The 16,253-nt window shown below is 45.5% G+C and overlaps 1 protein-coding gene across 3 annotated transcripts in view; it reads left to right on the top strand.

Annotated features, from left to right (window-relative positions):
- NOXA1 (NADPH oxidase activator 1) overlaps nt 1-16,253 on the top strand; it is a 199,688-nt gene that overhangs the window by 111,769 nt on the left and 71,666 nt on the right. For all 3 annotated transcript variants that reach the window (XM_033961770.1, XM_033961772.1, XM_033961773.1), the window contains exon 11: nt 14,355-14,422. In XM_033961770.1, coding sequence (XP_033817661.1) covers nt 14,355-14,422 — 68 coding nt within the window. The remainder of the gene's footprint in view (nt 1-14,354; nt 14,423-16,253) is intronic.

Here is a 16,253-nt window from a genome sequence, read left to right on the forward strand (position 1 = left end):
ATGGAATGTTGCTACTCTTTGGGTTTTGACCAGGTATTAGTGTCCTGGATTGGCTACCATGAGAATGGGCTACTGGGCATGATGGACCATTGGTCTGACCCAGTTAGGCTATTCTTATGTTATGTTCTCATCTGTAGGGGCCTTTGTTTTCACGTCTTATTTTAATGTATTTTTTTTCTGGGAACTTTTCAGTGTTTTTTTATAATGGGAACAAAAATGGAAGAGAATTAAAGTGTGTGGGATGAGGGGGTAACTGATTTCTTCAGCTAAATAATTCAATCCACCTCAAACAGACATAGGAGAACTCATGCACCATTCACACACCCTCCAACCAAAAACATCAAAAGAAAAAAACTGTTCGACAACCTCCTAGCCATTCGAGCTGCAACACTCGACCCCCAACTCTACAACCAATTGACATCGACCACAGACTGCAAAACCTTCAAAAAGAAATAAAAACCCTTCTATTCAAAAAACACATAAAACCGAACTAACACAATCAGAATTGTCCCAAGCATCACCTGCAACTACTCCATATGTACTTCTGATGTCATGACAATTCAGACATAATTTATGTTATGTTATGTTTGGAATATAAGAAAATTTTCACTGTCTGTTTCTATTCTGACCATTTATTCCGTTTCATGGTCATTACAAAAAATATTTTTTTTACAATGGGGGGGTGTCAAAAAATGATGGGCCCCGGTGCCACATACCCTAGGTACGCCACTGCCGCTACCACCTCCTTTTAAGCAGGCGGTAATTTTTTCAGCTAGCGCACGCTAATCTTGTGCGTGTGTTAAAACACAAGCGCACCTTTGTAAAAGGAGCCCAATGTCTTTCTTAAGGGTGTCAGTCTCTGAAACACAAACCAAAAGTTTAATCAGTATTTAAAAAACCACTACTACATAAACCTCAAATAGCACTCAAACATCATATTAATGTGCTTATACCATAATCGGAAGGGTACCTGTTAAAGCTCAAAAACTTTGTAAAGGAAAAAGTCTCCTACACGTCAGCTTACAACTGCAGAGGGACGCCGACAGAAAGTTTAAAGCAGGGGTATCCAACCTGTGGCCCGAGGGCCGCATACGACCCTGTGAAGTATTTTGTGCGGCCCCAGTCAAGGGCGATGCAGTGTTTTCCTCTGCTGCCCCCGGGTGTTTACCGTCTTGCCAGCTCCCTCCTATGTCTTGCTACAGCGTTTGCATGTTTGTGCAGCCCCAGAAACATTTTTTTCAGCCAATGCGGCCCAGGGAAGACAAAAGGTTGGACACCCCTGGTTTAAAGGAAAAGCTTCGCGCCAAAAAACGTGTAAAATGCCTTGATGCATGACGTAGAAAAACTTGTATTTTGTGTAAGGTACAAGAAGGTACCTAGTTAGAAAAAATAATAATGCAAAATCGCTTAAAAAGCCAGTCTATGGGAGTAAAAACACTGAAAGCTGGGAGGAGTAGCACTTGTATTTATGATGTCAAAAAGGCTTACCATTCAATCTCAATCTGCTGAAGATAAAGTGTTCATTACATTTTGAGGGTATAGCAATGATTGGGTAGTGAGGTTTTTGGGGGAACATGTTCCCCTTTTTCATCCATGTCTCTGAGCACAACCCTCTAATTAGATAATTATTATAGTATTTGTTGATTGACTTTCACTTTATTAACAAAGTATTATTTGAAAGCATGTTATGTAACTTATTTAAGGTCTTTATAATAGCAGTAATAGGTACCTAATACTTGGTGTAGAATTTGCATCATGCCAAAGAGAACTTTCCTCTGCAGTTCATAAGATGTAATATGTATAAGTAACCTATATGGGTGTGTTTGGAAATTCTATATGATTATTTTGTATCTGTATGTTTTATTTTAAAAAAACAACTTGAATATAAATACCATACACACAGGGCAGGATTAATTTGTCGAGGCCTCTAGGCACACAAGTTCACTAGGCTCCCTGACACCCCCCCCCCCCCCCCCGTCATGCCCCACCCCCATTTATTTACCCATTTTCTTATTTACTTATTTATGCCCACTTTATTTCTTTTATTTTAAAATTCAAAATAAACAAAAAAGATTACCATACCAGTGCCAGTGTACATTTTTTTCTTCTATGCCACCTCCAAACATCTCTGAACAAATTCTCCCTTCCTTCCTAGAGGAAAAGATCTTCAGTTGGCAGGGCTTTGGGAAGCCCACCAATTTATATTTTGCATTTGGGTAGGAGGCAAGAGGCATGGCAGGAAGAAAATTTAGTAACCGTCAATTTATTGGACTAATACATTTCTCAATTAGCTTTCAGAGGTTAAAACCTCTTTCTTCAGGTCAGTAAATTATACTGCTGTTACAGTATCCCTGTCCTGACCAGAGGAAAAGTGTTATGGTCTCTGAATTAGTAAACAATATGTTAAAATTAGTCCAATAAACAGGAACACCTTATTTCCATTTTGTGTTAATAAACGATTATCAACACAGCTATAATAATACCTCATCCTAAAGCAAAAATAAATAAATAAAACTAATATAATTTTTTCTACCTTTGTTGTCTGGTTTCTGCTTTCCTCATCTTCTCAACCTTCCATCCACTGTCTGCCCTCTCTCTGCCTCTTCCATATGGCATCTGCTCCATTTCTATGCCTCTTCCAGAAATTGTCTGCCTCTCTCTTCCATCTCTCCTCCCCCCTCCCATTGGTGTGGTATCCATCTTCTTCCCTTCCCTCCTCCAATGGTCTGGCATCTGTCTCCTCTCCTCTCCTTTCCTTCCCTTCCCTCTTCCACACCCCCATGGTCTGGCATTTCACTCTCTCCTCTCCCTTCCCCCCACTTCCATCAGCATATGCCCCCTTTATTTCCCTCCAACCTAATTCCATCCAGTATCCTTCCCCTTATGTCTCTTTTCTCTTTCCTTGCACACCAATTCCATCAGCATCTGCCCCCTTTCTCACCCTTCACCACCCTTCCATACCACCCTGAGCTCTTTTCTCACCTTTCACCTACCTTCCATACCAATCTGACCCCCTTTCTCACCCTTCACCAACCTTCCATACCACCCTGACCCCCTTTCTCACCCTTCACCATCTTTCCATACCACCGTGACCCCTTTTCTCACCCTTCACCACCCTTCCATACCATCCTGATGCCCTTTCTCTCCCTCCACCACCCTGACCCCCTTTCTTGCCCTTCACCATGCTTCCATACCATCCTGACCCGCATTTTCTCCTTCTATCACCCTGCTATGCTTCTTTCTCTCTCCATTCTTTTTTTTTTAAGTTAAATAAATTTTTATTGAGTATTTTGAAAAATACAAGGAGCAATTCAAATACATAAGAATAAGATAACGTTTTGTATATATATATGATCTATAAATATAAAATTAATTATAAAGGACCATAGTATTAAGAAAAGCTCAGAGTAATGGAGTTGTTTGTGAAGACTGTATGAGAAAAAGATTCTAATCATTCTAATCAGCAAGGTCCCGCGATGACTGCTTTCCTCTGTTTTCTGGAGCCATATGGTTATTCAAAGCTTGCTGAACTCTCTGATCAGGCTTCCAAGTGTAATACTGCTAGTTGGACCCTCTAACACCATATCTTTATCTATATTATCCCAGGACAAGCAAGCCAGCATATTTTCTACATGTGGGTGATGTCACTGACGGAGCCCCCTAGCGGACGTTTTCGCAAGCAGATTTGTTCGAAGACCTTCAGGCTTGCGATTGGCCTGCGCATGCGCACATGCCCCTTCCTGCCTAGGGCATGCGTCTCCTCAGCATGTCCTCAGTTCTCTGTTTTCCACAGAGCCAGAAGCACTGCTCCCTTGCTTCGCGCAATATCGTTGTCCCTCATGCACCATGGCTTGTTTAGTTAGTTTCTGTTGAATCGCTATGCTCGCGTCTTTTATTTTCTTTATTTTCATTTTTTTTAGTTCATATATTTTTGACCGGGTTCCCGGTCTTCTCCTGGCAGCCTGGCCTCACGGGGCCGCGGCCCTCCTTTTTCTTATGTCCTGGCCTCGTTCCGGATTTAAAAACTGTACTAAGTGCAACCGGGTTATCTCCATCACCAATCCTCAACGTTGGTGTGTGGAGTGCCTGGGTGCAGAGCACCGCGCTGAGTCGTGTCCCCATTGTGCGACTTTACAACCGCGGGCTCTTCGTCGACAGGTGGCCAAGATTCTCCAACTCTTTGGCCTCATGGATCCTGCGGGACTGGCCTCAAGCTCGGCCTCGAAGCCCTCGTTGGGCGCCTTGGCCTCGAAGTCATCGGCCTCAAAGTCCCCGTCGGCCTTGGCCCCTCCTGCTACTCCGGCTTCGGGTAAGTCTCCTCTTCCCCCCTCAGGTATGCCAGTGAAGAAGCCTACCTCGGAGTCTCATGTCAGCGTCGCCTCATCGGCGTCTTCGAGATATCAATCTAAGCTTGCCTCCTCACGTAGGGAATACTCTTCCTCAAGGTCGCCCCCGAAGGAGCGCACTGCTGCACCTCCAATCCACATAACATTGGTCTCGGTGCCTATGTTTGAGGACATGGTTAAGGCTATTATTACCACACAGTTTTCCTTGGTGGTAAGCCAACTAGTCCCGACTTCGACACCTTTGACCTCGGTCTCGACCCAGTCGCGGTCTGACCAGCCTGAGCGTCCCCTCGTCTCTCGAGGCCTCACCCGTAAGACTTGTCAGATTCCCTCAAGCGAGTCTTCCTCCCCTGAGTCACCGGTGACTTTTCAGGGGTCCAGGCCGGGAGCCACTTTTTCCCTCGCTACTGCGGCGAGGCTCGTCTCTTCTAAACGACCCCGGTCTTCCCCGCTCTGTTAGGGCAGGTCTCCGACCTTGAAACCGTCCAGACACACGCTTGTCCTCGAATTGGACTCTAGTGTATTTTCCCCATCGAGGCGCTTGCCGGCTTCTAAAGGGACTGCTTCGAAGCCAGCTGGGGATTTTTCCTATACCCCGTCTTCTCCGAGGCTTCCCCAGTGATTTCCTCAGACCCCGGGGTCTTCCCCCGTCCATCTAGCGCAGGGCCGTTCCTCAATGCCCCTACACGCCTTAGTCGAACCTCTTCAGTCTCCTGTTCACGGGACTCTGAGGCTCCGGCTTACTAGTCCAGGGAAGTTTCTCCCTCTTTCTCGGCCGCACCACGTTCTCAGTCGGAGTCTCCCCCGGAGGATGAATCTTCTTCTTGGTCCTCCTCCTTTTCTCGTTTCATCTCTGACATGGGCAGAGCTTTGAACTTGGATCTTCAGGCTGACTCCTGCTTTACCCAGGAATACCTGGCGGAAATGGGAGTTGACAATACGCCTCGCAAGGCAGAGCGTGCTCAGGTAGGGCTAGTCTCAGGGCACTGATCTTTGATCAGAGGGCTGCCACGTGAGCAGACTGCTTGGCACGATGGACTACTGGTGTGACCCAGCAGCAGCAATTCTTATGTTCTTATTCCACACATCAACCACCCTCTCTGTAAAGAATTTCCTAACATTACTCTTGAATCTACCACCCCTCAACCTCAAATTATGCCATCTGGTTTTACCATTTTCCTTTCTCTGGAATAGATTTTGTTCTATGTTACCTTTGAAGTATTTGAATGTCTGAATCACATCTCCCCTGACCCTCCTTTCCTCTAGGGCAGGGGTGCCCACACTTTTTGGGCTTGCGAGCTACTTTTAAAATGACCAAGTCAAAATGATCTACCAACAATAAAATTTAAAAAAAAAACACAAGCATACTGTATGCAGAGAAAATGTTAATTATCATTTATATTCTGGTTTTTTTTTCAAAGAGTCCAAGGCAGATGACTTTAATAATAATAACTTTATTCTTCTATATCGCCATAATCTTGCGACTTCTAGGCGGTTTACATCTGAAGAGAGCTGGACAATAGCGATTTACAGTATGCAGATAGAGAAATTACAGTATACAGAATCTTAGAAATGCAGCAATTATAATATACAGTTTGTTTAGAAATTCAGAGAGGTCCTTTTTTATAAAGTGGTGAATCACTTCAGTAACAACCATACAAAAATAAACAAATATACCCCCTCCCTTTTTACAAAACCGCAATAGCGGTTTTTAGCGCAGGGAGCTGCGCTGAATGCCTTGCGCTGCTCTCGATGCTCATAGGCTCCCTGCGCTAAAAACCGCTATTGAGGTTTAGTAAAAGGGGGCCATAGTGCAAAATATAGACAGCAGATATAAATTCTCAAAATCATTTTTCCTACCTTTTTTGTCTGGACATTATTCAAATCTTGTTGGTCCCAGGCTCTGGTTGTCTTCTGATAACTTGCTTGCCATGGTCTCCTTTTTTCTTTCTCTGTGCTAACCATCCATCTTCTATCTCTGTCCTCCCCTTCCATTTCCCTTCCCTCCCCTGGAAGTCTGGCATCTTTCCTTTTTTTCATCTCCATCCACAGATCCACCCTTCTCAACTAACCTTTCATCGAGCATGTCTCCCTCCTTCCCCACCACCCCAGGGTCCACCATCTCTACCTTTCTTTTCCCAACTACTCTCCTATCCAGTATCTCTTTCCCTCCCCTCCCTCCACACCATCCCTTGTATCCAACTTCTCTCCCTTTCTGTTCCTTCCCTCCCTAAATCCACCATCTCTCTCCCACTCCTCTGTTTTTAGACCCATTATTTCTTCCCCCCAAAGTCCAGCATATGCACATCTCTTTGAACCCCCCTTCCCTCCCTCCCTCCATCCGTGTATTTATACACCAGGGCCCTGAAGGCTTACACCCCACCCCTTGAAGGCCTGCCTGTCCCCTTGAAGGTCTGCACCCCCCTAAAAGGCCTGCACATTCACCCCTTGAAGGCCTGCCCCTGAACCAGCAACATGGCTCTTCCTTGGGGCCAACTGGCCAGGTATGCCTGCAACGTCAACACCAGGCAGGTGACACACCCAGGAATTCAGGGATACACAAACACTCAGAGAATGTATGTGTATATCCCAAAGAATATCCCAGAGAATATCCCAAAATGGACCAGGGGGACTGTGGGCAGACTGTGCATTTGTGCTGAATTCCTGGGTGTGTCACCTGCCTGGTGTTGGCGTTGCAGGAAGCACCGTGTTGCTGGTTCATCAGCTTCTCCCCCCTCATTTGTTATCAGTTCTTAGCGGTATTGAGGAAGACCTTGTGTGCATGTGGGGAGGATCCGGCTAAGTTTGGGACTCACTCCTTCTGGTTTGGGGCAGCTACGAGTGCTGGATCAAGGTATTCAAAACTTAGGAAGGTGGTTGTCTGGTGCATTTAGGGGATATATTCAGGTCGCAGCATCCCGGGGTGGATTGGTCTGAATGGTCAGGTTCGGAAGTAGGGGCCTCCAGTGGGAGGGGTGCTTGAGTTGGGATGGGCGCATACTGGCACTTTCCCTTGAGCCTGTTGCTCTTTGGTTGTTGGCATGCGCTCTTTTTCTTTTTTGTTTTCCTCTACTAAACCTTTGCAGTTATCGCCTTCGCGATTCGAACTCTTATGCTAATTTTGCAGATGCTGGGCCTCCGTACTATGCTGTATGGATTATCGGTCACTCCTTCATCCACTAGGTGGGAGAGAGAGCTGTCAGTTGCCTGGGAGGCGTGCATTTCGGCCTTCAGATGTCAGGAGTTCAATTCTCCTGGTGGAGGCAGCATGGAATGCGGTGGTCCCAGCTCTTGCTGTTGTTGGGTTCTTTATGGGATCACCCTCATCGTCCAAATATGCTGATTCTCCACCTCGGTGGCACTGAAGTGGATACCTGGACGGTGAAGAGGCTGATTCACACAATTCGGGACAAATTGTGTTTCACGCTGATATGGTTCCCTGACACCAGGATTGTTTGGTCGGATATTATTCCCTGGCCTCGATGCTTGGTGTTTAAGCAGTGGACTCGAGGATTGACAAAAGTTAATCACCAGGTGGGGACATGGTTGGAGGCCCGGGAGGGTTGCAGTTGCACCATGATTGTGTAGATGTTGCATACCTCGGCCTTTTTGCCTGAGACCAGGTACATCTCTCTGATGTGGACTTAGATCTTTTTTTGAATGATTTTGTTGTTTGCTGTGAGAGGTGACTCACAGCAGATTGGGGATGATTGCAGCCCTGTTGATTGGGGGGTGCCTGTAATGGCATTATAGGCAGTGGTGGTGCCCCGAGTTACTGAGCGCTAATGGGGGGGAAGGGGGATCATCCAGCGATGAATGGTGAGAGGATGCGAGCTCAGGGAGCGAACGTCAGTGACTGTTAATGATAAGGTGCATGGAGATCATGCCACCCCCAGGCCCTAGCTAATAAGAATGGTGGGGAAAATGGGGGTTGAAAAGTTGAAGACTGTTCTATGGTAGCTCGGGTTCTGAAGTTCTGTTGTATGTTATGTTTTATGGTTCCAATAAACAGTGCTGTGGCCTATTTTCACCAATCGCAGTGTCCAAGTGTTTTTGTATAAGGAATGTTTATAATGCTGATAGTGGGGTATAAGATGTTTTGTAGGAATGGTAGGGTGTAGGGGAATGGGGGTGGGAAGATGGCAGGTGAATGGGCCTTTTCAGATCTAGATGTTAATACTGTTCAGTGAAATTAAATGAAGTTGCAACCACTCGTACTTAAGTCGGGCGTCTGTAACTCATGGACTGCCTGTACTCACAAATTGCTTCCTTCATTGCATCCCCAATCATAGAAAGGTTTGTTACGCCCTTCTTATTTATGCCATAGTACCACATCAGCCAGCGCACTGAATGCTCTACACCAGTGTTCTTCAACCACCGGTCCATGTCCCAGTGCCAGTCCACAGAAATTTCCTGTCGGTCCACAGGGCCGACATGTGCATCAGGCCCAAAACAGTGTTCTTCAACCGCCGGTCCACGGTGTGATTGATGCGGCATTATCTTCGAGCCAGCTCCCTCTTCCTCACTGATTCGGTGCACAAAGCCATGGGCAGTGGCTCCTAAGGGCGTCCTGTGCCTGAACTGGAAGCCTTATTTCTGACGTTGCAACGTCAAAGGGAAGGCTTCCAGATGAGGGTGCAATTAGTACTATTATGGAGGCGGGGTCTGGGGTGGAGATTGGGTAGAGATGGGCGGGGTCTGGACCACGACATAGCCCAGTGTTCTTCAACAGCCAGTCCATGGACCGATGCCGGCCCACAGAATAATTCTTTTATTTCTGCCGGTCCATAGGTGTAACAAGGTTGAAAAACACTGCTCTACACTGCTCCAATGATCAGAGTTCCTATGACTGTCGGAGCAGTCGGAGCATTCAGCGAGCCGGTTGGCGCTAAAAAACTTTTGCACGATTTTGTGAAAGGAGGGTAAATTACCAAAGACCAAAATTATTATTTTCATACTTTTTTGCCAAAATAAAGTTGCAGTGTCACTTAAAAGAGCAATTTTAATAGGATTGTTTTTTAGTGGTGGAATAATACCGGGTAGTTTTGCATTTTGTGATGATTTGCATATTTGGAGGTTATATAAGCTTTTATAAGCAAAGTGGTTTCCAATTTATACAAAGTATTAAAAGTTTTTAAAATATAAAATAGAAACATAGAAACATAGAACAAAGAAATAGACGGCAGATAAGGGCCACGGCCCATCTAGTCTGCCCACCGCAATGACCCTTCCCCACCTAACTCAGTGAATAGATCCCACGTGTCTATCCCATTTGGCCTTAAAATCAGGCACGCTGCTGGCCTCAGTGATCTGAAGTGGAAGATTATTCCAGCGGTCAATCACTCTTTCAGTGAAAAAGAATTTCCTGGTGTCACTGTGCAGTTTCCCTCCCCTGATTTTCCACGGGTGCCCCCTGGTTGCCGTGGGACCCTTGAGAAGGAAGATATCTTCTTCCACTTCGATGTGACCCGTGAGATACTTGAACGTCTCGATCATGTCTCCCCTCTCTCTGCGTTCCTCGAGTGAGTAGAGCTGTAACTTATCCAGCCTTTCCTCGTACGGGAGATCCTTGAGACCCGCGATCATCCGGGTGGCCATTCTCTGGACCGACTCTATGCTCAGCACATCTTTTCGGTAATGCAGCCTCCAAAATTGCACACAGTACTCCAGGTGAGGTCTCACCATGGATCTATACAATGGCATAATGACTTCAGGCTTACGACTGACGAAACTCCTGCGTATGCAACCTATGATTTGCCTTGCTTTGGAGGAAGCTTGCTCCACTTGATTGGCAGCCTTCATGTCCTCACTGACGATCACCCCTAGGTCACGTTCTGCTTCAGTTCTTGTTAGGATCTCGCCATTTAGGGTGTAAGTCTTGCATGGATTTTGGCTGCCCAGGTGCATGACTTTGCATTTTTTGGCATTGAAGCTGAGTTGCCAGGACCTAGACCAGCGCTCCAGTAGTGGTAGGTCGTGCATCATGTTGTCGGGCATTGCATTTTTGTCTGTTGTACTCTTGGCCACTACATTGCTTAGTTTGGCGTCATCAGCGAATAATGTTATTTTACCTCGGAGCCCTTCTGCCAAGTCTCTTATGTAGATGTTGAACAGGATCGGGCCCAGGACGGAGCCCTGTGGCACTCCACTGATCACCTCCGTCGTTTCGGAGGGGGTGCCATTCACCACTACCCTCTGAAGCCTACCCTCAAGCCAGTTCCCAATCCATTTCGTCAACGTGTCGCCCAATCCTATAGAACTCATCTTGCTCAGCAACCTGCGGTGTGGTACCCTATCGAATGCTTTGCTGAAGTCCAGGTATACGATGTCCAGGGACTCCCCAACATCCAGCTTTCTCGTCACCCAGTCAAAGAAGCCGATCAGGTTGGATTGGCAGGATCTCCCCTTAGTAAATCCATGTTGACGAGGATCCCGTAGATTCTCCTCGTTCATGATCGTATCCAATTGGCGTTTGATTAGAGTTTCCATTAGTTTGCTCACTATTGATGTGAGACTCACCGGTCTGTAGTTTGCTGTCTCCATCTTGGAGCCTTTTTTATGAAGTGGGATGACGTTAGCCATTTTCCAGTCCAATGGGACGTTACCTGTACTAAGGGAGAGATTGAAGAGCGCGGATAGCGGTTCCGCCAAGACGTCACACAACTCCCTGAGCACCCTGGGGTGTAGGTTGTCAGGCCCCATTGCCTTGTTAACCTTGAGTTTTGACAGCTCGCAGTAGACACTGTTGGGCGTAAACTCGAAATTACTAAACGGATCAGCTGAGTCAACCCTTGTCTGCAGCTGAGGACCAAGTCCCGGCGCCTCGCGGGTGAAGACTGAGCAGAAGTATTCATTTAACAGATGGGCTTTTTCCGAGTCTGTTTCTGCATAGTCTCCCTCTGGTTTCCTAAGGCGTACTATCCCACCTGAGTTCTTGTTCCTGTCACTGATATACCTGAAAAAGGATTTATCTCCTTTCTTTATGTTCCTTGCTAAAGACTCCTCCATGCGGAATTTGGCCTCCCTAACTGCTGTTTTGACTGCTTTTGACTTGGCCAGATAGATTTCCCTGGAGTCCTGTTTCCCTGATTGTTTGTAAGAGATGAATGCTTTTTTCTTCCCCTTGATGAGGTCCGAGATCTCCGCAGAGAACCACTGTGGCTTATTGTTCCTACTCCATTTACTTACCGATTTAACATAGCGGTTTGTTGCTTCCTGTATGGTGGCTTTCATAGTTGACCACATTTCTTCCACGTTATCGGTTTCTGCTTGGCTTTGTAGCGCCTGGTGAACGAAGTTCCCCATGTCTTTGAAGTTTGTGTCCTTGAATTTAAGGACCTTGGTCAGTGTGGTAGATTTAGTGAAACCTTTCCTGAGATTGAACCATACCATGTTGTGGTCGCTGGAGGCCAATGTGTCGCCCACCGAGACCTCTGTGACACTTTCTCCATTGGTAAGTATCAGGTCTAGGATTGCCTGATCCCTTGTTGGTTCCAACACCAGTTGCCTTAGTCTTACTCCCTTCAAGGTGTTTAATAGCCTCCTGCTGCTGCCTGAAGCAGAGGAAAGCGTGTCCCAATCCACATCAGGCATGTTGAAGTCACCTATCAATACTGTGTCCCTACGCAAGGTGATATTCTCTATATCTCCGATTAATTCCATATCTTGGTCATCCTGTTGTCTTGGGGGTCTGTATACTACGCCAAGATACAGGCATTTGTCCTTCCCTCTGGCCAAATTTACCCAAAGGGATTCCCCAGTGTACCGTACATCTGTGATTCTGGTGACTTTAATGTCATCTTTAGTATATAATGCTACACCTCCTCCCATTTTGCCCTCACTGTCCCAGCGAAGCAAGTTGTAACCCAGTATAACCATGTCCCACCCGTGGGAGTCTGTGAGCCAGGTCTCAGATATCGCCACCACATCCAAGTCGGCATTTGTCATTTCTGTTTCCAGTTCCAGGATCTTGTTTCCCAGAGGGAACAAATTCACAGTTACGAAACAGACATAACATGATACACATGGGCAAATGGAGAGAATACATTGCTTAAAATAAAAGAAAGGGGAGGCAAAAACAAAAGGAGTAAAGGGGATCTTTAATGTAAGGCCTGATGTCTGAGGTTTTTGAATAAGGAAGACTAAGTATAAATCTCAAAAGCATCTCTGAAAAGAAATGTTTTGAGATTAGATTTAAAGTTGAGATTCTTTTCTTGTCTCAGGGTCAGAGGTAAACTATTCTACAGTGTGGGTGCGGTTACTGAAAAAATTGTTTTACGTGTTATGTCATAAAATAATTGACAAACTGAAGGGACCGCTAAAAGATATTGTTGAGAGGAGCATAAGGAACCACATAATTTTAGGCCCCCTATTATCAAGTCGTGGTACAGCGTTTTAGCGCAGGCAGGCAAGGTAAATGCTCCGACACTCATAGGAATTGAATGAGTGTCAGAGCATTTACCTTGCCGGCCTGCGCTAAAATGCTGTACCTCTGCTTAATAAAAGGGGCCATTAGTTAGCAATAATGTGCAGAAATGGTTTATTATAGAATACCAACTAGTGGAACAATATGTTCTATGATTTGATGTCATATACTTTGACAGTGGGCATATGCTCAGGCAGAATGTGGTTGAAGTGCGCAGATATACATGTAAATTCTAGAATTCATAAGCCGTGCCTGAGGTCCATCATGCCTAGCAGTCCGCTCATGCGGCAGCCCAACAGGTCCAGGACCTGTATACTAGCCCTCTATCTATACCCTTCTATCCCCTTTTCCTTCAGAAAATTGTCCAATCCCTTCTTGAACTCCAACTCCAACTCCTGTCCTATCACTCCCTCTGGAAGCGTGTTCCAGGTGTCCACCACCCGTTGGGTGAAGAAGAACTTCCTAGCATTGGTTCTGAATCTGTCTCCTTTAAATTTTTCGGAATGCCCTATCGTTCTTGTAGTTGTCAAAAGTTTGAAGAATCTGTCCCTCTCCACTTTCTCTATGCCCTTCGTGACCTTATAAGTCTCTAAAGTTTGAAGAATCTGTCCCTCTCCACTTTCTCTATGCCCTTCGTGACCTTATAAGTCTCTATCATATCCCCTCTAAGTCTCTGCTTCTCCAGCGAAAAAAGCCCCAGTCTCTCTAATCTTTCAGCGTATAATAGGTTTTCCATACCTTTTATCAAATGCGTCACTCTCTTCTGAACCCTCTCGAGCATCGCCATATCCTTCTTTAGGTACGGCGACCAATATTGGACACAGTACTCCAGAAGCGGGTGCACCATCGCCCTATACAAGGACAGGTTAACTTCTTTCGTTCTGCTTGTAATACCCTTCTTGATTATTCCTAGCATTCTATTTGTTTTCTTAGTAGCCGCTGCGCACTGTGCCGATGGCTTCATTGTCATATCCACTATTACCCCCAAGTCCCTTTCTTGGGAACTCTTACTCAATAACAGCCTTCCCATTGTGTAGCTGTACTTCGAGTTTCTATTTCCTACGTGTAAGACTTTGCATTTCTCTACATTGAACTTCATCTGCCATCTCATCGCCCACTCCCCTAGTTTGTTTAGGTCCCTTTGTAAATCTTCACAGTCCTCTTTAGTCCTAGCCCCATTGAATAGCTCGGTGTCATCTGCGAATTTTATTACTTCGCTCTTCATCCCCGTTTCTAGATCATTTATAAATACACTGAATAGCAGCGGTCCAAGCACCGACCTCTGCGGAACACTACTTGTGACCTTCCTCCAGTCTGAGTAGTGGCCCTTCACTCCTACCCTCTGCTTTCTGCCTGCCAACCAATTCCTGATCCATCATCTAGGTGCAAGTATTTACCCCATACATAGGGTTTTTAGCCATTTGCACTAGCATCCTGTAAAGAAAAATAGGCCCCCTAATATAGAATTACAGTACCCTCTCTGTAAACTGTAACACAGACCTGGCATACAGTTGGGTTTTTACTGAGAGAGTTGTGCTGTATTTTGCAGACTATAGAAAACCTTCAATGTTTTTGCTTTCTAGGAAATCCTACAGCAGATATACCAAAACCATCTCCAATCTCTTCAGATAATTCTCAAAATCTTGTAAAGGTGAGTGTATATTTAATGATACAATTTTTAGGTGTATAAAAGTATGAAAGTTAAAAGAAATGCACGCATGACAGAGGTGATGGGATACACATAGGCCCTGATTCTATAAACTGTGCCTAACTCCTAGGCCCCGTTGAGTGCAATTGTCAATCATCCGCTAGGCACCATATATAGAATCGTGCCATATATAGAATCATGCCTAAGCAGTCTTAGGGCTAGTAGGCATTGAATCCTTAGGCACACTTCTATTTAGACCAGGGTTTTCATGGCCTAAATGAGTGCACCTTAGTCAAACCATGCCCAAAATCCACCCCAAATCTGCCTCTAATCATGCCTACTTGCTGGTAGGTATCTCGGTGTAGATGCCTACCTTGAAGCAATAGCCCGAATACCAGTAAATTTAAATGTGTGCGCTACCAACCCTCTCTAATAGGATACATAAACAGAAAAGACTAGGTTGGTGTATTTCAATGTAAGAATCTTAACCGAAAAACCTCAGCCCCACCACTCCACCGCTATAATGATTTCTAAAGCGGGAGATTTCTGTGGTGCCTCATCATAGGTAATTCGTTATTTACTGCTGTGATTGTATTCATATAGATGCTTTTTGTTCCTTTTTTTTACAATAAATAAAGTAGTATAAAAATGTGTAAGAGTGTATACTTAACTTCTATACACAGCTGAACCTGGGAGTCTGACCCGACATGTTTCGCACATTCCATGCTATCTCAAGGGTCTCTCTGTATAAAAGTAAAACCAGAACACTTAGGGCAGCTGTAATGAGGCTTTTCTCAACACATTGCCACCCCCCCAAAAACCATATACATCTCTATGTGAATCTTTTTCCCCATCTCAACCCAACTCACCGAGGTCGCCGAAGTCATCCGACTCGCAAGTACAAAGTCTGTGAAAGATGGCGCCGGCGTCCTTGGTCCACATTTAAATGCATAAATTAACATAACCACTCCCCTCAGGAAACCCATTGGTCCAATCATCCTCCAATCAACGTAATCCAGTCAATCTCTCCATTCAGCCCCGTGGTTCTACTGTATCTAGAGTGAAAATCAATCTCTGTTCTACCTCATTTAATCTCTGCAAATCCTTCCCAGCCTCCCTCCCCGTAACCCTCTTGATCACTCGCCATCTAAGTTGATCAACCCCATGATTATACCTATGCCAGTGTGCAACTAAAGGGGCCTGAGTAACGTTGTTAATAATGCGTGATTTATGTTCATTCAGTCTAATCTTAATCTTGCAATTGGTCCTGCCTATGTAAATCAACTCACATGGGCACACAATCGCATATACCACGTCCTGTGATGTACAATCCGTAACCGTGTTAGAATATAGACTTAATGACCTACCCGGAACCCTCCACACATCCCCTATGATGGTAGAGGAGCACCACTGGCATTTGCCGCAGGGGCTGTGGTACCCTTTCTCCCTCTCACCCCTCTTACCATATTTCAAATCTTTGTCAAATCTTTGTCCTAAAGTTCTTCTTCTTGAATACGCTATCCGAGGAAACTCGCTCAAAGATGAATGGAGCTGTACTATATGCCAATGTTGGCGTAGGTACCCCACCATCAATTTGGTAGCCTTAGAGTAAGGGAGTACGCACGTCAATGGTTCGTGAGTATCCCCCTCGGGGTCCCCTGGCTCGCCCAAAAGCAACTCCCTCTGGGCAAATCTAGCCCTTAAATAGGCTTGGCGAATAGATTTCTCCGGATAGCCCCTTTTGCGAAATCTGTCAGCTAACAGATCCGCCTGTATTTTGTATTCCTCTAACGAAGAACAGACCCTACGCGCCCGTAAGAATTGGGCTATAGGA

Source organism: Geotrypetes seraphini, chromosome 10, assembly GCF_902459505.1.
Source record: "Geotrypetes seraphini chromosome 10, aGeoSer1.1, whole genome shotgun sequence".
NCBI lineage: Eukaryota > Metazoa > Chordata > Amphibia > Gymnophiona > Dermophiidae > Geotrypetes > Geotrypetes seraphini.